The sequence below is a fragment of the Dryobates pubescens genome, chromosome 18 (assembly GCF_014839835.1).
Source record: "Dryobates pubescens isolate bDryPub1 chromosome 18, bDryPub1.pri, whole genome shotgun sequence".
In the NCBI taxonomy this organism is placed as follows: domain Eukaryota; kingdom Metazoa; phylum Chordata; class Aves; order Piciformes; family Picidae; genus Dryobates; species Dryobates pubescens.
Window position 1 is genome coordinate 13,741,185 of NC_071629.1, and position 18,531 is coordinate 13,759,715.

Sequence of the window (18,531 nt, forward strand, 5' to 3'; positions counted from 1 at the left end):
TCAATGCCCTGACTAGCTTCAGCTGGAGCTTATAATCGCTCTCTCTGATGGGCACTTCATTTAAGCTGGCGTTTTAAGTACAATCAAAGAATGGTTTGGGAGGGACGTTAAGGATCATCTAGTTCAAGCCTGATGTGTAGAGGGATGCCTTCCACTAGATGCAGTTGCTAAAAGCCCCATTCTATCTGGCCTTGAACACTTCTAGGGACGGACAACCTCTTCTGATGTCTCATTACCCTTACAGTAAAGAATTTATTCTTTGTATCTAATCTAAATTTCACCTCTTTTAGTTTAAAATCATTACTCCTTGTTCTATCACCACACCTCCTGAGAGAGTCTCTCCCCATCTTAAAGACTCCACCCCTTTAAATATTGAAGAGTCTGAATAAGGTCTTTCTGGAGCCTTCTCTTCTCTAGACTGAAGAACCCCAACTATTTCAGCTGTCCTCATAGTGAAAGTGCTCCAGCCCCCTGATAATCTTTGTACCCCTTCTCTAGATCTCTTTCTTGGATGACAGAGATGAGTTGTCACAGTCCTTACTGCTAGCTCTGCTCCTGAGTTGCTGTTTGGGTTTTTTAGATTGACCATAAAAGCAGCTTGTTACCTTGTCTTTGCCTGATGGTCTCTCTATCTGTTACTGCCACTGCTTAATTTGCTTTTTTTTCTGGTGTGGTCACGCTGTGCCCTGTTGGTGAGGTCTTTGCCTGGCCTCTGTTGTGGTCACCTTCAGCTCTTGGCTTCCCTCTCCTGAAAGAGATTAGCAAGAGCTGAATTAGGATGGTCAGGGTCAATAAGGCCCCGTGCACTCAGGCAGCTAGTATTGTTTTCTCTACACAGTATTTCCCAAGATAAAGTGCCACCCTCCCCGTGGCCATGTCTGCTGTCAGCACCATTTGCTTTAATCAAAAAATAAATGTATTTCAGTGTAGCTCATTATGCTAAATGAAAGCAACAGGGGGCTAATGAGCATTGTGAATGAGCCATTAACATGGCAATCAGAGGTATTCTCAAGATATCTCTGTCTTTTCTGCATCTTTCTTGGAACTCTCAGTAGCATATATAGATGTGACCTCATCTATTAAATTTAATTCAGTGAATAAATAGATTTAGATGTCTAATTTGAGTAGTATCTTTTTTGTAGAATTGTAATTTGTGTTACACTTGCAATTAAGAATGGAAATTAGTTCAGCTTGTACAACTGTTAAGGGGTTACTCTTAGCTTTCAGTGGACAAGACTATGTTAACAGATTTAACATTTGGGGTTTTTTTAGAAACTAAAATGTTATCATTCCCTCTTCTTCTGGGTTTTCATCACAAAGGGGAAATGTACCTGAAATAACAAGTTTACTGGTGATTTCATCTTTGCAATTGATGTAATGTAGCTTAGTCCTGAACAGCACTTTTGTTTTTCAGGAAGTGTCTTCATCTCCTGCCTGATTTCCAAACCCTTGGCTCTCAGGATCACATTCTGGAGGGAGTTGACATAGCCTTGCTCAAGGGAATACCTTTTCTCAGTCCTTCTAAGAAGGTAGTAAAACCAGCCTGAAACAGCATCAGAAAGATGTGTGTTTAGAGAAAGGACAACAAGGAGGAGGGGAAATCTACCTGTAGTCAGTGATAGTGATAATGTATCTTTCAAAAGGCCAAGAGGAGGGCAGGCAAAAAAAAAAATCTGTTTACTACAGTGAATAATAGAGAGACTCAATTCTCTGCACTTTAATATATTTGCCTCCATAGAAAGTTTTAGAGGCAATAAATTGCTAAACACCATCTCACAGGTGGACAAAGAAGAAAGATAAACACCTCCCCAAGGTACTACCACTGGCCAGTGACAAAGTGAGAAAAAGGAACCATGAGAATACAGCTCCTAGTTTTGATTTCAGTCTCACTTTCAGGGTTTTCCCTGAGTTGCAATCTCGACTCCTGTGAAAGGTTCCTCTATTTAGGCCAAATAAATTTTATGCCTCACTTTCTGAAAGCAGCTAAGAGTCAGCAGACATCATTTTCTAATTGAATTTGCAGCATTTCTAGGATTTGGGATGAACTGGACAGTGTGCACGTACATAGCTAGAATGACTAAAGTTCTCTAAACAAAACACAGAATGTGGAGTTCAAACTGTATTTGTCTCATTTAATCCTGTCTTGCCATCTTCTCTGGTCCTTGTGGTGACAGTGGAAAGATATCCACATGGCAAAGCCACCAGGGTCACCCGCTGACAGAACGGTTTGCCTTCAGTCATTTGAAGGTAGGCTTGTATCCCGTGCATTTGCTCTGTGATGCTACGGTACTTCCCCGGGTGATGCTCTGAAAAGAAGCACATCCCTGAGCGTGGCCCAATGCTCAAGGGTCTCTCAGCTCATCTCTCAGGCTGCCACAAGGCTCAGGGAAGCACTGCTTTAGACCACAATTGTCTGAAACATCAGTCTCTCTCCTCCAAAGCATAAAACAGAACCACAGAATCATTTAGGTTGGATAAGACCTTAAATATCAAGTCCAACCATTAACCCAACACTACCAAGTCTGCTGCTAAAACACGTCCTTCAGCACAGCATCTACATGGCTTTTAAATACCTCTGGAACCATTGACCTTGACTGCCTGTTCCAGGGTATGACAACCCTTTTGGGGAAGAATTTTTTCCTAATGTCCAACTTAAACCTTGCTTGGTGATACTTCAGGCTGTTTCTTCTCACCCTCAGGAAGACTGACTGCTAATTTGCTGCTATCCTTTTGGGAGCGCTGTGGGAGGGCTGGGTTAGACTGGGTTAACCTATGCCTAGCCCAGGACAGGCAAGTCTATGAAGGTAACTGTCGCTATGCTATGGACATACCGGGCTGTGACTATACCCAGTGTCAGACCCCAGTCAGACTGTCAGTCACAGTGATCCGTACCTCAAGAGTTAAAATGTTAGGGGCAAAACTAGTTTGTTTTTTTTTCTCTGAAAATGTTTTTCAAATTGAGATACTGGCGGCTACCTCACTGAGGGAATTGAACGCTGCCGGCGAGTGGCCTCGACAGACACAGATGCCGGCTCAGCCAGCCAGGCACAGCGCAGGGAAGCCGGCAGCCTCGCCGCTGAGCAGGCTACCCGGCGTCACCGGGAAACCGCTCGGTTCCGTCCCGCCTGGGCGGAGGCAGCGGTGTGGCCCGGCCCCTCAGACCGGCGGCCATTTTGGAGGCGCAGCAGCGAGCCGGTGGTGCGCGGCGCCCTCTGGCGGTTTCTGTCTCGCAGAGCCGCTGTGAGCCGCCGCCCGGCGGCCATGAAATCTGTTTTCGTCACCGTGGGCACCACCAGCTTCGACGACCTGATCGCGACGGTTTGCTCCCCGGTGACCCTGCAGGTGAGGGGATAGAGAGCCCGGCTCCACGGGCAGCCGTCCCGGGCCTCCCCTCCGTGGCCTGCCCACAGCGCCTCAGGCAGGCGCGTGCGCGCTGGGAGGTGTCCCGCCTTTTTTCCCACCTTGTCGCCGCTCGCGGCCGTAGGGGTCGTGAGGGAGGGGGAGGTGCGGGGGTGGCGCGGGGGTGGCAGGGGCACTGAGGCTAGTTGTCGGGGAGCTGTGGAGAGTGGCGAGAAGTGCTGATGGTGTAGAAGGAAGAGGAGAGGGAGGGACGATCTGTAGCGGGAAGTGGCAGCAGCCCCTATGCTGGGGTAACTGGGAGCAGGGTCGGGCTTCCCCGTGTCCGAACTAGGCACACGCACACCCCAGCCACCCACTGTTCTCCCGCAGCAGGTGCTGCAGAGCCGCGGCTACGAGAAGCTGGTGCTGCAGGTCGGGCGGGGCGAGCTGAACCCGGCGCTGCCCAGCAGCCCGCCCGTAGCGGTAGAAATTTTCCGCTTCAAGGACTCGCTGGCCGAGGACGTGCGGAGGGCAGACCTGGTCATCAGCCACGCAGGTAGAGCCACGTCAGTGCCGAGCTTGTGCTCCTGGGGCGGAAGTGGATGTTGGGCGGGTGAAGTCAGTTTCCCTACATCTCAGGGATGGGCTGGCCGTGAATGTAGAGGTCCACAGCTAGAGCTGCGTGGTTAAATCACAAAGTCCACAGAACGGTAGGGGTTGGAAGGGACCTCTGAACATCATCTAGTCCAAATGTTCACACTCAGGAATCTCCCATGTTTCATGAGCAAATATAATGAGATTTCACCTGTCAGGGCAAAAAATTGTTTTCTGTTTCTTCTGTAGGTGCAGGCAGCTGTCTGGAGACCCTGGAAGAAGGAAAACCACTAGTAGTAGTAATAAATGAAAAGCTAATGGACAACCATCAGCTTGAACTGGCAAAACGGCTCCACAAAGGTGGGCATGTCTTCTGCTGCAATTGCAGGTATGGAGCTGCTGTGCTGTCCTGACTAACAAGCAGTGTTCAGCATCATCACTCAGTGTGTTATTACAGTATCAAGAATGTAACAAGGAAATGACATTTCCTTGCAAGGTAGATTTTCTACAGTGGCTAGATTAACATTAGATGCCAATTTACCCAATTTAGCGAGCTTTTTTTATTATTTCACCTTTAAAAGCCTTTTTTTCTTGTTTTCTTTTCAGAGGGTATATGTATTCAGATGAAAGAGCAATCTAAACCAAACAGAAGCAGTTGAATTTGGAACAGTCAGGTAGCATCCTTAGAGGCACCTGGCAGTTTCTTCAGCCCTGACCATCAGCTTTTAACCATGAGCCATAAGGAATAAACTGCTCTCTGCAGACTTAGGACTCCATTTCATCATTTTGCCATGTGATTTTTCCTTGTAAAGGGCACTGAAGTTGACTATATAGATGTACTGAGAGAATGGCATTTAATATATTTATTTAAAACAAAACATAAGAATGGCCTTACTGATGTGGATCTGGAAGGTATATAGTTCAATGTCTTTTTTGCAGTGGCCATATGCAGATGCCCAGCCAAAATGGGAATAGGACAACACCATACAGTACTTGTATCACTTGCATTCTAATGCTCTTAAGTACTTTGATTCAGGAGGATTTTAAAATCAGACAATGTCTGGTTAGTAACTTCCAATACCTCTGTCTTCCAAATACTTACTTACTTCTAAGGAAAGTTACCTAGTCCACCACATCCTCTGACAAGGAAATTTGCAGATCTACTACATGTCACTTTAGTGGAAAACAAACAAACCAAATCAAGAAAACAGAAATCAAATATCAAAACAACATCCCACCCACCCCCCGAGAAAAACTCCCAACAATAACAAATCCCATCTTTTGTTTGTGTTCATCCTGGCACCTGTTAGTTTCATTTACTCTCTTGTTTTGACTATCTTACTGTATTCTCTTTATTTATGATTAGTTGCACTCTATAAATAACAGATGACCTCTGAATTGAAGGCAGAGGAAATGCAACTGCCTTTATTTAATCTGCATCTTGTTACTTTGCCCTACAAAAAGGATTTTGTATGTTTCAGAAGAACCTTCTGAAGAGACAGCTCTGTCATTTATATTCGTCATGTTTCTTAAACTTACTATCTCAGTGCTGCTGACTGCTTGAGACAAGGAAGGAATTCGTATTTATTTTTGTGGAGCAGTGCCTAGCATTTCAGCCTTATTTGCACTCCAATAATAGCAAGATAAAAAGTTGATCTAGCTATTCTTTCTGGATATGGGTTAAGTGGAGCAAAATGTGTTCAAAAAGTATTAATCTCCTGGTACAGTTTATGATGAAGATCCTGAGTTCTTGTTCAGTCTCCCACAGAAGATAAAAGAGTTAGAGCTGAGGTTTTATGTCAAAGGCATGGTATAGCTCAAAGTGTTCTCAGCAGTGTTGCCTGGGAGCTAGTGATAATTGGGGCCTGCTGGTTTGGGGAGGTCTCCCTTTCAATACATGCCCTTATTTTTGTCTTCCACCAAAAAGATTATGCATATACAAATAGAAAATCTGGGGGTGCAGGGGAATTTTTTCTTTTCTTTGGGGATGGCTGCTTTTTTTTTTTTTTAAATTTTTGTCTTGGCTTGTTTTTACAGCACTCTTGTGGAGACGCTGCAGTCAATGGATTTGTCAACTTTGAAACCTTTTTCTCCTGGACAGCCAGAAAAGTTTGCTTTATTCTTGGATAATGTTTTTGGGTTTCAATAAACAATGTCAGAATAAAACCTTTCTCCTCTCCTATTGATGCCTTCCATACTTAAAAGTCCACCAATTGGGACAAACTTGCAAAAAAAAAAAGGTCTGTTGATGGTAACTGCCATTAAATGTTTTCCTATGTAGTGCCAGCTTAAAGTAATCTAGTTTTATGTTTAAAAAAAGCACAGTGCTAGGAAAGGGTGGGGACAGTATGAACTGTCTAGTTTCTTGGACAGAGAGATGCTTAACAAAATCTGCACTGGTAATGCCAACAAGGGTGTGCTAAATTGCTTCTTAACTGGCATGGCATATACGTAGTGGTCTCTTGACCACCGTATTTGCCTAATACTAGAGAAAGTGAAGTTGTTCTTGTCAATGTTCTGTCATGTTCTGCAAATAAGCAGGTGCCTTCATCTCTTGTGTTTACAGAAGCACTGAAAAGAGAATTTTTAAAGTGCAACATTAAACCTCTTTAAAGGGAAAGCTGCATCTGGTGAATCTGGGTGAGAAAACTCAAGAGCTGCAAACCTATATTGCCACAGTATCCATCCCCTGAGTCACCTGGATTTTGGGCGATTTACTCCAGAAGTAAAATACAGCCAATAGAAAAGGAAAGGTGTTGACAAAACAATTGATCCATTTACGCAATGTTATCCCATCATTACTTAGTTTGGACTTTACTAAGTGCAGTATTTCCTATTTGATGCTGATTAGAGCTCCCCATTTATAGTACAAAAACTGTCAACTGCTGATGTTACAACTGCTGATGTTTTTTGGTTAAAAAAAAAAAAAAAGTTTGAGCTTAAAATGTTCATTCAGTCTATGGTCTGTTGTAGATCTAAGTGCATAGTTGATGCTAATTGCTCTACCCGCAGGTTCATTAGTTTGGAGAGTTTTTTTGTTGTTGCTGCTTCTGCTTAAAACAGGAAAAAGAAACTCCTGAACCACTCATCTGACGTCTGAATGCAATGTTTACTGTCAAAAGTACATAGAGGCATTCTCAGGCACAGTGGTTATCTGCAGAGTAACTCATGCTGCAGAGTTGCCTAGGAGTGATCTCTGCTGGTCCCCAGAGTTTGCCCAAAAATCTGAGGAGAAATTAAGATTTTTCAGTTAACACTGTAGTGCTGCTGTCATTTCACGTAGCTTATGTAAGACCACACAGCTATGTCACAGGGGAGTCTAAAACCCCATTTAACTGACTTCTAGTAGTGATATGCAGGTACATAAAGCAATTAAGTTGGAAGGAGTTAGCAAAGACTCCCATCTCTGCCCAAGGCAGAGCCAGAAGGAGACCGCATCCATGGGGGCTTACCCCGGTTTGGCGTACACACCCACGCCGAGAGGCCCGGGGGGGCTGGTGGGGAAAAGGACCTATAGGACGGTTGTCCTATAGTCCTTGCAAGTCTTTAGGCACGAGAACGGGTCAGGTATCGGAGGTCTTCGCGGGCATCGTAAAATGGCTGCTGCAAGAGACAGTTCCTACGAGCGGCCCGCGGGCTAAGCGGGTGGGAACCGCTCGCAGCTGCCTTTGGAGCAGCTCGTAGGCGAAGGGAAGCGGGTCCAGCTGCGGCGAGCCGAGACCGTGGCAGGCTGCTTGGGTGCGGGAACGGAAGGGGGATGCCGGGGGTCGGGCCGAGCCATCCGGCGCAGGTGGGCGCGTTGGACGCAGGCCCTCATTAGCAGCAATAGTGCGCCGAGCTTCCGCGCGCCCGGCTGCCACGCGCCCCACAGCGCCCCGCGCCCCGCGCGGAGCCGCCGTTTCCCGTCTCTGCCGTTGCTGCCTCAGGCGCCGCCGCCCGGTAAGATGCAGAAGGGCTGGAAGAAGTACTTCGGGCAGAAGTCCTTCAGCGAGGTGGCCATGGATGAGTATCTGGGCAGATTGGGGCTGTACCGTAAGATGACGGCCAAGGACGCCTCCTGCCTCTTCCGAGCCGTTTCGGAACAGGTGCGCGGTAGGGCAGCAGGAATTTGGGTGCGATGGGAGCCGGGGCGCCTCAGGCTGGTGTTTGCGCCAAGTCCATGTCTGCTTTAGCCCCGCAATTGGGGTTGGGTAAGGGTTGCTCCTGGAGACTTCTCCTGGCTACCCGAAGTGGAATGGGTGTCGGGATGGGTGTGATCAGCCCTGGGCTCTCAGGTGGGCAGGTTCGCCGGGTCACTTGGGCTTTCCTCAGTTTTATTCCCCCAAGTGCTTGTGGCTCCTTGTTTTGAGGTGGTGTTAATCTTTATAAGTAAAACAAGCCTAATATGAAGCATAAATTAAGCTGCTCAATTTTTACCATATTTTTTAAAATAACCTTTATTTTTTCAGCTGTTTTCATCTCAAATTCATCACATGGAAGTTAGGAAAGCTTGTGTCTTGTTTATGAGGCAACACCAATATAAGTTCGCTTCTGTAAGTAACATAGGTAGTTATGCATCTATAGTTAGGAAGTGGTTTAGCCATAAACATACCCACGCAGTCATATGTAGTGGAAGCATGTCATGCTTTGACAGGCTTGATGTAAGAGAAGAGAAATGGGAATATGATTGCTTGTTTACCACATTTTTACCACCAATCTTGCAAGTTTATTTGGTTTCATATTTCTGAAGTTCCTAAAATTGAGCAAGTTACTAGTACCCAGGTAGCCAGTTGGGCAATGGTTATTTGTGTAGCATACTCCCTGTGGAGCAACTATGGCAGAATTTAGTAGGTAACAAATATGTAGGAATTTTGGAGTAAGAACATCCGAAAATAGTGGGAATACAGAAGACTCTGAAGTGTGTTTAATTGTTGCATAGTTGTTTTGGGGGATTTTTTTGGTTAGTTGGTTTTGCATGTAACAGCTTCTGTGGGTGTGTGAACAGTGTAGGCTTGTGTGAGGTTGAGGTGGGTTTGGGTGGGGTTTTTTGGTGTGTATTTTAGTTTGGTTGGAATTTTGGTTGGTTGGTTTTCCCTTCTCTAATCACAGTCAAGTGTTCAATCAAGGAAGGACATGGTACCCCAATTCATTCCCCTGTTCCAAGGTGGGAAAGACCTGAAGGCAGAACCCTAGTCAGACTACAGCCCTTCAGAACCCCAAAATGATCAGACTAGTCCCAAATTTGGTGTCCATGCCCCCAGCCCCTGCCAGTTCCTAGTCAACAACCAGTAACATCTGGCCTAGTGTTTAGGTTTGGCTTTGCTTTCCAGCTGGCTAAGTTTGTATATTTCTTTTCTTTGTTTTGTTGAAAGTATGTGGAAGGATCATTTGAGAAATACCTTGAACGCCTAGGAGATCCAAAGGTAAGATTGTTCTAATGCTTTGTCAAGGGATTAACATTAGAGAAGACTAGAAGAGGATGGTAGTTAGGTGATAGTTTAAAATGTGGTACTCTGGAGTTGTTTGGGTTTTTATGATAGACCTCAATCCTGAGGTCTCATCTGAGGAGGTAATAACTTGGAGGTTGTACTGAATATGGATAAGCCATATACATTTCAGTGGGGAATTTGTGTTAGCACAAAGGAGCAGTCTATGCAAACTGAACAGTAAAACCTGAGGCCTTTCATGGGCCTTTTTCATAATTGCAATTGTTATCTAAGGAAAAAGCAAAATACATGGAGTGTACCTCACATCATCAAATGGTTATCATGCTTTGCAGTCTCTTCCTTCTTTTACCCCCAGGTTTGAATACTAGAGTTCAAACTTCTGTTTTCTTTAAATTTTAACCAATAAGTATGATTAATGCAGCAGTCTTGGAAATGAATCTAGTGTTTTCAATTAAACTGTCTTTCAAGTGGTGTATTTAAGAGTTGCTACCAGAACTTCTGCCATTTTAGCATGATAATCATGGCCATCCTGTGTTGCAGACTTCTTTGTTTTCCTGGAAGTCCTAATATCTCAACTCTCAATATATTTACATTAACAAACTGATGAGTTTGGTTATGTATTTTAATACTACAGAGAGCTAGAGTAGAGCTTTCAGTGTTGAAGACACTGCTATCTCATGTGATCTCATAATCTTGCACAGGAAAGTGCTGGTCAGCTGGAAATGAGTGCTCTCTCCGTGATGTACAAGTAAGTGTCTCTTTCTTAAGTTTCACTTTGGTTTGGACTTGATGGTGTTTATCTTCAGGCCCCAGAACCTTTCTTTGTTGCTGAGATGCCAAGGTGTGAAACATAGTGAAAAATGCTGCGTTAATGAGATTGCTTAAACTAACATGCCAATGGTGCTATCGCAGCCCATGTTCTTATACTGGAGATTAAGGGAAGGGTTGGTTTCCAGCATTATTTATTATCTTTTTGCTAGTGTTAAAGTAACTGTTTCCTTCTAATGGCTGAAGGATGGAAAATCCAAGGAGCTGTGGGTAGTGGAAGCACTGTGTAGTAGTTAAATGTATGACTAAAACTCATGTATGACTAAAACTCATGTAGGTGTTTTTGAAAACTCCAGTAGTAAGGAGTGCTTGCTTGGTGTGTAAATCCCAATATTCCTTTCAGATGTAACTTAAGACTGAGGCTTTAATCATTTTGCAGGGTGACTAAATCATTTACTTGGTGTCTGTGCACCCAGTTGTAGGCATAAGTACTTGGCCTGATCAGTGGCAAAATGTAATGGTCTTGCCAGATAATTTTCCTCTAAGATGAACTGGTGATTTCTCATCTAGCTCTTGCTGTATGGTGGCATTAATTTATCCGGAAGAGCATTCAACTTGATCATTACATACATATATATATGTGTGTGTATGTATTATATGGTGAATTCTCTGAACAGCTCCCTGCGAACTTCCTCATAACATAGTTCTGCTCTTTCAAGTTTGGTTTTCCTCTGCTTATGTAGGCGAGACTTCATTCTGTATCGGTACCCAGGAAAGCCACCCACCTATGCTACAGACAGTGGTTTTGAAAACAAGGTAAGGAGAGTCCTATTTGCATCCAGTCCCATTTAACTGTAAAAACTCAGTACTGGAAATGAGCTTCCGTAACTCCAGTGCTCATACATACTTCAAAACAACCCCAAAGCTGACTTCAGCTCAGGGAAAAAAAGCACAATTTTTATGCAACAGTTAACTCGGAATAGCTTTGCTTCTCTCTTGAGGGATGCATTGTGTGCTGTTCCCTTGCCAATCTCTGTGTTTCTCCAGATCATTATTGGAATGATTATTTTGGGAGGAAAGGGTAACATCACAATTCCAGAATATTCTTTCATGTTTCTGAAATAATTTTGAGTAAAAAACACTTCCCAGTGAAAATTTGAGCTGACAGGATAGAATGAAATACCTGAATTGAGTTGAAGAACAGAACAACATAGATTTATCATTGTGGCCAAGAGAAGATATTCTGCCTACCTTCAGTGCCTCTTTTTCCAGAGTCAGATGAGACATGCAGTTCTTCCTCTGGAAGAGGGTAAATTAGTGGAAATAGATTAACAAATTGATTCATTTCTGTAACATGCAAATTGAACCCAGCTAAGAATGGAAGCTAATAGTACAGCTTATCTATGCAATAATTATTGCTGGTGGCAAAAGAAAGGAAAATAAAGGAGAAGTGCTCTGTATTAGCTCCCTTATCCCCCTTCTTGTTTTTTTTGCAGTCATGTAAGTGTGCCTGTGGATTTACATGGCTAGCTCAGGCACAATGCCAGAGAAAAGGATTGCAGTATGGGCTATTAATTTGTTGAAGTGGATGGTCTGCTCTGAAATCTCTGCTGCTGCAACTGCCCTTCCCTGTTGGTTAGGATTACTGGCTTGGTTTATGTGCACTTCTTTTCCTATGTAATCTAATTCCAAAAGGAGCTGAATTTAAAAATCAAGCATCATGGTCTGGATGTGTTTGTCTTCCATGGCTTTTTCACCAGAGCGCTCATTAAGTGCTGGCAGCTGTCTGTCATTAGATTGCTTGTACAGGCAGCAGCTTTTTCTGGTGTTGCTCATTCTCGCCATAAGATGAGAGCTTGTGTTGGCAGAAGACAATGCATCCTCAATTAAGAGTCCTGGCATGCCAGCTCCTCCTGAATCACTGGGAAGCGTCCTTGCTGGCAGTGTGCCAACTGGTGGTGTTGAGGGCTAGAGAGGTAGATGTTCTTCTAGTTCCTTAGGTAAGAAAGGGTGAAATGTGCCTTTGACTTCTGGGCACTGTATCTTGGGTGTACTGCACTTAAAAGCTTGTAGTTGTTTCACTTCTAGAGCAAGTGGTGATTTCAGAAGTAAGGTGGAAACAAGCTCTTATTTAACTCAGCACCATGTACAAGTTGATAGTTTTCCTTTATATAATATAGATTTTACCTGGGATTAATTTCTAAGCTGGTTCTCCAGCTTCTTCCTGCTATTTTTTATATTTATTGTTTTCTTAATGAGTTGATGCTGACTGTAGAATGAAAGAATAGTGTAGTCTTGAGCTGTGATATAAAATAGAAGTAGTTTGGGTTTACATCATTCCAACCTTAAAGCCTTTTTTTTTGGTTTCCCAGATCTTACTGTGTTGTTCCGGCAACGGCCATTATGACTCGGTGTACACAAAACAATTCCAGGAAGATGCTGCCATTTGCCAGGGTGAACCTGAAATAATTTTTCTATGGAGGAGAATTGTGTTCTTATATGTTTATAGGCAGTGTTTGTTTTGGATTTCAGGACTGGGGAGTAAAGAAAGGGAAGCTCTTTTATTTTGTATTAATATATACATAGACTCATTATTGGTTAAGTGCGGTATTGGATCAGATTAATTACCTGAATTACTTTATGATCCTCTCTAATAAAATTTATTATAACTAGTGCCTTGTACCAGTAGATATCCGAAGATAAGCTTACCTTGAAAACTGCAGCAGTTCTAGTGGATCTGGTAGTATCTTAATTTGGTTTGAGCTTTGTGTTGATTTGTTCAGCTGTATTATATGAGGTCCTGTACAAAGATGTGTTTGGCATGGATGAAGAAGAATTAAGGTCTGCAGTTGAGCTGTTTCGAAGTGGATCCAAGAAGAACAGAAACAGTGGCCCTGTAGGAAGTGAAGATGCAAACTTTGATTATCTTCATGAAAAACTATCCAGAAAACCATCAGAAAAGAGGTAGTATTTTATGAAGGGGATGTGGTAAAAGGGAAATAAAAAAATCCTAAAAAATAAAAAACCTTGCAAAGGGCAACTTTTCCAAGTTTCTTCAAATGCTCATGGGGTATTAACGCTTTCTTGTCTCATGACATGAACAGACAGCTGGAGTGTATTTTGCTTGCCTTGCAGCTAGGAGGTGTCATGTAATTGACCATCCTCTACTGCTGGCTATGTTGTGGTTGCATCTAACTCTGTAAAATAACAGCTTATTTGTAAATTAAATTGTTCCTTATCAAAATACTTTTATAGTGAGAAACTATTAATACTCTTCTAAACCTTTATAGCTCTGAAGATGCAATAGTGTATTATAGAGACAATCAACTCTGCTTTATTTTCTTGTGTGTCCTTTCTTAATGACATCCTACCCCAAACATACAATTAAATGGTGGCATTATTCAAGTTGTTTGAATCACTGAGGATGAGGGGAAAAAGACAGACCTATAGGAAACCCTTGTTCAAGCCTCTAGAAAGGCTTGAGACATGCTTCTGACCATTACTGGATGCTTGCAGCTGACACTGGTGTGATAGGATTTGTAACAGGTTGTCTTGTACTTGGCAGTGCAAGAGACTAATTAGTCAGTGGGATCACCTTCATCCTTTCCTCTTGTAAGTGGTAGGCCTTGTTGGGGGTGGATGTTGGAACAAGTAAAGGTCACAGTCCTGGAACTTGAAGGGTTGTTCTATATGGCATCGCAGCCATGGCTGGTGTTTAAGGCAAAATGTACCACTTGATGGCACCATGGTGCTTTTTCAGATTTTATGAACAATTGGTTAATTTTAATCCTGGCTAGAAATGACATATTGTCTTTTGTAATCTTATTTTCAATCACTTAGATTGGACAACTGGGAAAGAAATGAAACTGACAATCCACAGGAAGATAGGTTCAAACAAGGCAGTGAAGAGGAAAAGGTTTGTCAGTTAGGGAAGAATTCCTTATGGTGGGTTATCTTTGTTGTTGTATGATGTCACCCTTGTTAGAGCTAAACCTTCTTTTCCACTTAAAAAATCTTCTATCTGCTTGTTTTTTTGGAGTTTGCCCTTGAGTTTCTATTAAATTGGATAATCCTTTTTCCTTTCTGAGATTCTCTTGTTCTCCTGTAGCTAATTTTTTTCCCCCAAGATGGAGCTTAGCAGATGTTTCCTGGTCTGCTCTTTGTTTTTTTAGCCAGAACTGGTTTAAATCAGTTCACTTTTGTTTTGAACACATTATAAGTAACTTGAAACAAGTTTAGAAACTATATAGAAACCTTTTTTCAGATACAACTGACATTTTCCACCAATTTTTGAAGCCATGCCTTTATTGGTCTGGTTAGGCTCCTTTGATTTCTGGTTGGGTTTTTTGTGTGTAAAGAACATGCCAGATGTTAGGCTGGAGCCTTTCTAACCTATCCAAAGTCTGCTTGTCCAGCTTCTAAACATCTTAAATGTGTTTGTCATTTTCTTGAGCTTTAGTTTTTAGGCAAATATAGTGGAAGTGATAATTGTGGGAAATAGTGTGTATACATCTTAAAGTAGTTGACAAACACTGGCAGACTGAGCCTGTGCTGAGTGCATGAAATGCACTTGTTAATGCTCCATTTCCACTCTGTTTTTAGCCACCAGAAAATCCAAAGATGCCTGTTCCTTATAAAGTGCTAAAGGCACTGGACTCTGAGATCTATCGCAATGTGGAGTTTGATGTTTGGCTGGACAGCAGAAAAGGTATCTTTAAAAAGGGAAAACCACAACTTTTTCAACTAGACTCAGTACTGTATTTATGAATCTGATGCCACCTGTTCTTCGCAGCTGAAGTGTGAAGGATGCTGGTTAACCCAATAGATACTTGTAGGTATCACAGTACATTAGAGGTTGGAAGGGCGCTCAAGAGATCATCGGGTCCAACCCCCCTGCCAGAGCAGGATCACTTAGGGTAGTCTGCACAGGAATGCATCCAGGTGGGTCTTGAAAGTGTCCAGAGAAAGAGACTCCACAATCTCTCTGGGCAGCCTGCTCCAGTGCTCTGTCACCCTCACTGTAAAGGAGTTTCTCCTCATGTTGAGGTGAAATCTTCTATGTTCAAGCTTGAACCTGTTGTTTCTTGTCTCATCACTGTGCACCACCAAAAAGAGCTTGGCCCCCTCCACTTGACACCCACCCCTCAGATATTTATACGCATTGATGATACACAGTCTCATCAATGTATTTAAATATCTGAGGGGTGGGTGTCATCTTCCTGCCAGTAGCTGGTTTCTTGGCTTCATTTCAAAGTATGAAATATACACTGTGTAAGGTGGATGTCAGATTTTTAGCAACCTGATCTGCTACTTGTTGACTGTAGTATAGGAAATACAGAAGGACTCCAAGCAGAGTACAGGTCTCTCTTACCCTTCTGTTGTATTAGAAATTGTTCAAATTTGAGAGTTTTTTTGTTGCAGCATGCATACCAGAACTGCTTTTTAAACCACAACTTTTCACTTCAGAGTTGTATCATAATGAAGATCTTAGATTTAGCATTGAAATCTGTGAAATGAGATGTTTTCTCTTGCTTCCCAGCAGTCCTGGGCTTTGAACGTTCTGGTGAGATTTCCTGATCTTCGTGGCTTGGGTTATGTTGCTGCTTTTTGGTGTATACTGTTGGTGATCTATAAAGCAAGAAGTAACTGAGAAGAAGTTTTGAAGTGGTGTTGAATGTCTGACCCCGAGTACTTTGCATGCTGGAGAACTCTATCATTTCACAGCTGCATAAGGAGAAATAAGCATCATAAAAATTCTGGGAATAGATCATAGTTACTAATTACTTGTGTAGAGTACTGACCTGGCAAGGGATGGAGCAAACCCTCTGAAATTCAGCAGCAAGGGGACTTTAAGCAATGTTATTTTTTCCTAATATCTCATTTTTGCCAAGTGCTACTTCTCTGGCAAGACAGAACACATTCAACATTCTTAACACCAGGATTGGTATCAAATATGGGTTTAACTCGGTACCGTCACAAAAGACATTGTGGTATCATAGTAGTAGTCCTACTTGGTGCAGTAGCTAGGTATTACTGCTCTGCTGTGAGTTAGCCTGGTTATGGTCTGTTACAAGAACATCTACAGTTACTTCACTGTTACTCTGGGGAATGTTCAGATATGCATAGGAAATATTTCATTCACGTGGCCTATAATTTTTAGTTGGATGCTGTCATGAAGTACTTTAAGGATACATGAAGAAAGAACAATAGTTTAAAGGCTTTTCCCTCTTTATTTATTTATTCATTTATTTTTAGAGCTTCAAAAAACTGACTACATGGTGTTTGCTGGGAGACAGTACTATATAGGAGACAAGTGTCAGGTTAGTACTCAAAAGGAGACTCAGTTATAAATTACTAAAACTGCTTTAAATGGAGTATGGGAAGCCATCATCAAGTCATTTGACTCCCTAGAATTTTCCAAGACTTTTCTCATTCTCTTCCTTGCAGCTGTTAATCTGACTTTCTTTTTCATTTAATTTCTCTCTAAGAATCTACTTTTAACAGTGGGTAGTGTGAAATTCATCATGGACCAGTGATACATGTTCTATAAATTTGGAAGTTTCAAGACAGAGTTCAAGATGCGCAGGGTGCTGTCCGTTAGGTTTTTACACTGGGGATCAGCAACAAGTCTGGACAGTCTAGCAGTTCTCAACAGTAATGTAGCAAATATTTATGTAAAGTAGGAAGCTAAGAGCTAAAAAAGGGAAGAGCAGCATGATCTGGCCAGGAGATGCTGTAAGGAAGGTCAGCTTTCTTTGTAGTCTGATGTTGTATGTAGTGAGGGGTTTTTTGAGTTTTTTTTGTATCACTGTTAGAGATAGCGCTGATGATTAACACAGTGACTTGTTTATAGCTGAGCAGAGCTGAGCTTTCCAATTTCCAGTTCATCTTCTCAAGTTCTTAAATAGCGATCTTCCTTGGTAATTAACCTGATTGGCACAGTGTCTTACAAAAAAATGAAGTTAGAAAGCAGGTATCTTTTTACCTCTCAGCCACTCAAAAGACTGATTTTCTGTATTTCTTCCTCCTTGATGTTAGTACAGTGCTTTTTATTTTGCCTGCTATTTTGAAGAACTATTTGTGGGTCAGCTCAGTAACAAAGGAGCAGCTAGGGAGCAGCCTTCACTATTAGTGATTGGTATTCTGAATCCTCTGATGTAGTTTGGCCTCTTCAGAGCTTCCCTTGTTCTCTTTCCAGGTACGGCTGGAGCCTGGAGGTAAGTATTACAATGCTCATATCCAGGAGGTTGGGCAGGATGGCAACACGTTGACTGTATTCGTTGAGGAGCTGGCAGAAAAGTAAGCAGTCTGGTGAAAACTTCATATTTGAGCTCTTTACTTGTGTTTGTGTATTCACAGATGCTTAAAAAAGGATTGCTAAGATACTTTGAAATGATCACCTAGGCTTTTAAATACAAAGTGAGGCTTTGCTTCCTTTTTGGCTATCGCTGTTAAAATAAGATGTTGCAGGAGATGATTTCTAATGACCAAAATCATTATTGGAATTCTTTCTGTGAAGTGCCCTTTCCTGGAACGTCAAAGTGATCTTTGCATTTAGGGCTTAATTGACAAATAGCTCGTTGCCCTCTGCTGTTGATTTCTCCTGAGTTTTATGTTGTACCCATACTACCTTGTTAGCACTTTTGCTGAGTCTGATCAGTTTTTTCCACCTTGCTGTTCAAAGCATTCCCCCTTCTTCAAACCTAGAATTCCGCTTAATGACATACTGCGAAAATTCAGACGCTTTCAGGTGTACCTCTGGAGGCAACCAAATGCAGAGAAGACTTGACCCAGGAAATCACTAGTGTTGAAGCTTAATCCTAGCTTGTCTCCTTTAAGAAACACTAATGGTTACTTAGTGTCAGAGAAACAGATAATTTCACAAACTTCCTACACTCTTAAGTTTTTGTTGCCTGCCTTTCTTTTTTTTTTAAAGTATTTTATTCTCCCTTAGTGGTGTTCCAGCTTTTGTTGTGTAATTATGCAGTGTATCCTTGTGGTGCTGCTGACATTAGTGTTCTTCATGCAGGCATACAGTTCCTTTGGCAGACTTAAAACCAGTGACCCAGGTGGCCCCTGTCTTTGCTTGGAATATGGTTCCCAGCCGAAAGGGAGGAACCTATCAGAAGATAACAGGTGGATACTTCTCAGCAGTAGGTTTGTACAAGGTTTCCAGAAGCGTTCCTTCCTTTAGGACTGGTGGAGGGGATTTGGGAAGATACTCAGAACAGTTGTAACAGTAGCAGTCTTCAGATACTGGAAGTCACTTAATTCAGCCTGTGGTATAAAACTTGGTGTCTACAGGGGTTTGATGTAAAGTGATCCTTCAGAAAGGGGGGTGAATTTTCTTTTGCAAAAGAGCAAAAAATACATCATAAAGTTGGTATTGCTCAAAATTACTAAG

The 18,531-nt window shown here is 42.4% G+C and overlaps 2 protein-coding genes across 3 annotated transcripts in view; both read left to right on the forward strand.

Moving 5' to 3' along the window:
• Nucleotides 1-3,155: 3,155 nt before the first annotated feature.
• On the forward strand, nucleotides 3,156-6,117 carry LOC128898086 (UDP-N-acetylglucosamine transferase subunit ALG13 homolog). 2 transcript variants are annotated; one of them, XM_054169530.1, is made up of 4 exons: nucleotides 3,156-3,342; nucleotides 3,730-3,895; nucleotides 4,183-4,321; nucleotides 5,971-6,117. In XM_054169530.1, the coding sequence occupies exons 1-4, from the start codon at nucleotides 3,262-3,264 to the stop codon at nucleotides 6,080-6,082; spliced, it is 498 nt and encodes a 165-aa protein (XP_054025505.1). In that variant the 5' UTR covers nucleotides 3,156-3,261; the 3' UTR covers nucleotides 6,083-6,117. The 2 variants fall into 2 exon arrangements, with proteins under 2 accessions (XP_054025505.1, XP_054025506.1); XM_054169531.1 differs by having other exon boundaries at nucleotides 3,733-3,895.
• Nucleotides 6,118-7,373: 1,256 nt separating this feature from the next.
• The window catches only part of LOC104300160 (ALG13 UDP-N-acetylglucosaminyltransferase subunit), a 28,171-nt gene continuing 17,013 nt past the window's right edge, over nucleotides 7,374-18,531 (forward strand). The window contains exons 1-12 of the mRNA XM_054169806.1: nucleotides 7,374-7,430; nucleotides 7,611-8,018; nucleotides 9,285-9,335; nucleotides 10,061-10,107; nucleotides 10,871-10,943; nucleotides 11,624-11,627; nucleotides 12,911-13,091; nucleotides 13,968-14,043; nucleotides 14,730-14,835; nucleotides 16,383-16,447; nucleotides 17,326-17,426; nucleotides 18,157-18,284. Coding sequence (XP_054025781.1) covers nucleotides 7,374-7,430; nucleotides 7,611-8,018; nucleotides 9,285-9,335; nucleotides 10,061-10,107; nucleotides 10,871-10,943; nucleotides 11,624-11,627; nucleotides 12,911-13,091; nucleotides 13,968-14,043; nucleotides 14,730-14,835; nucleotides 16,383-16,447; nucleotides 17,326-17,426; nucleotides 18,157-18,284 — 1,297 coding nt within the window. The remainder of the gene's footprint in view (nucleotides 7,431-7,610; nucleotides 8,019-9,284; nucleotides 9,336-10,060; nucleotides 10,108-10,870; nucleotides 10,944-11,623; nucleotides 11,628-12,910; nucleotides 13,092-13,967; nucleotides 14,044-14,729; nucleotides 14,836-16,382; nucleotides 16,448-17,325; nucleotides 17,427-18,156; nucleotides 18,285-18,531) is intronic.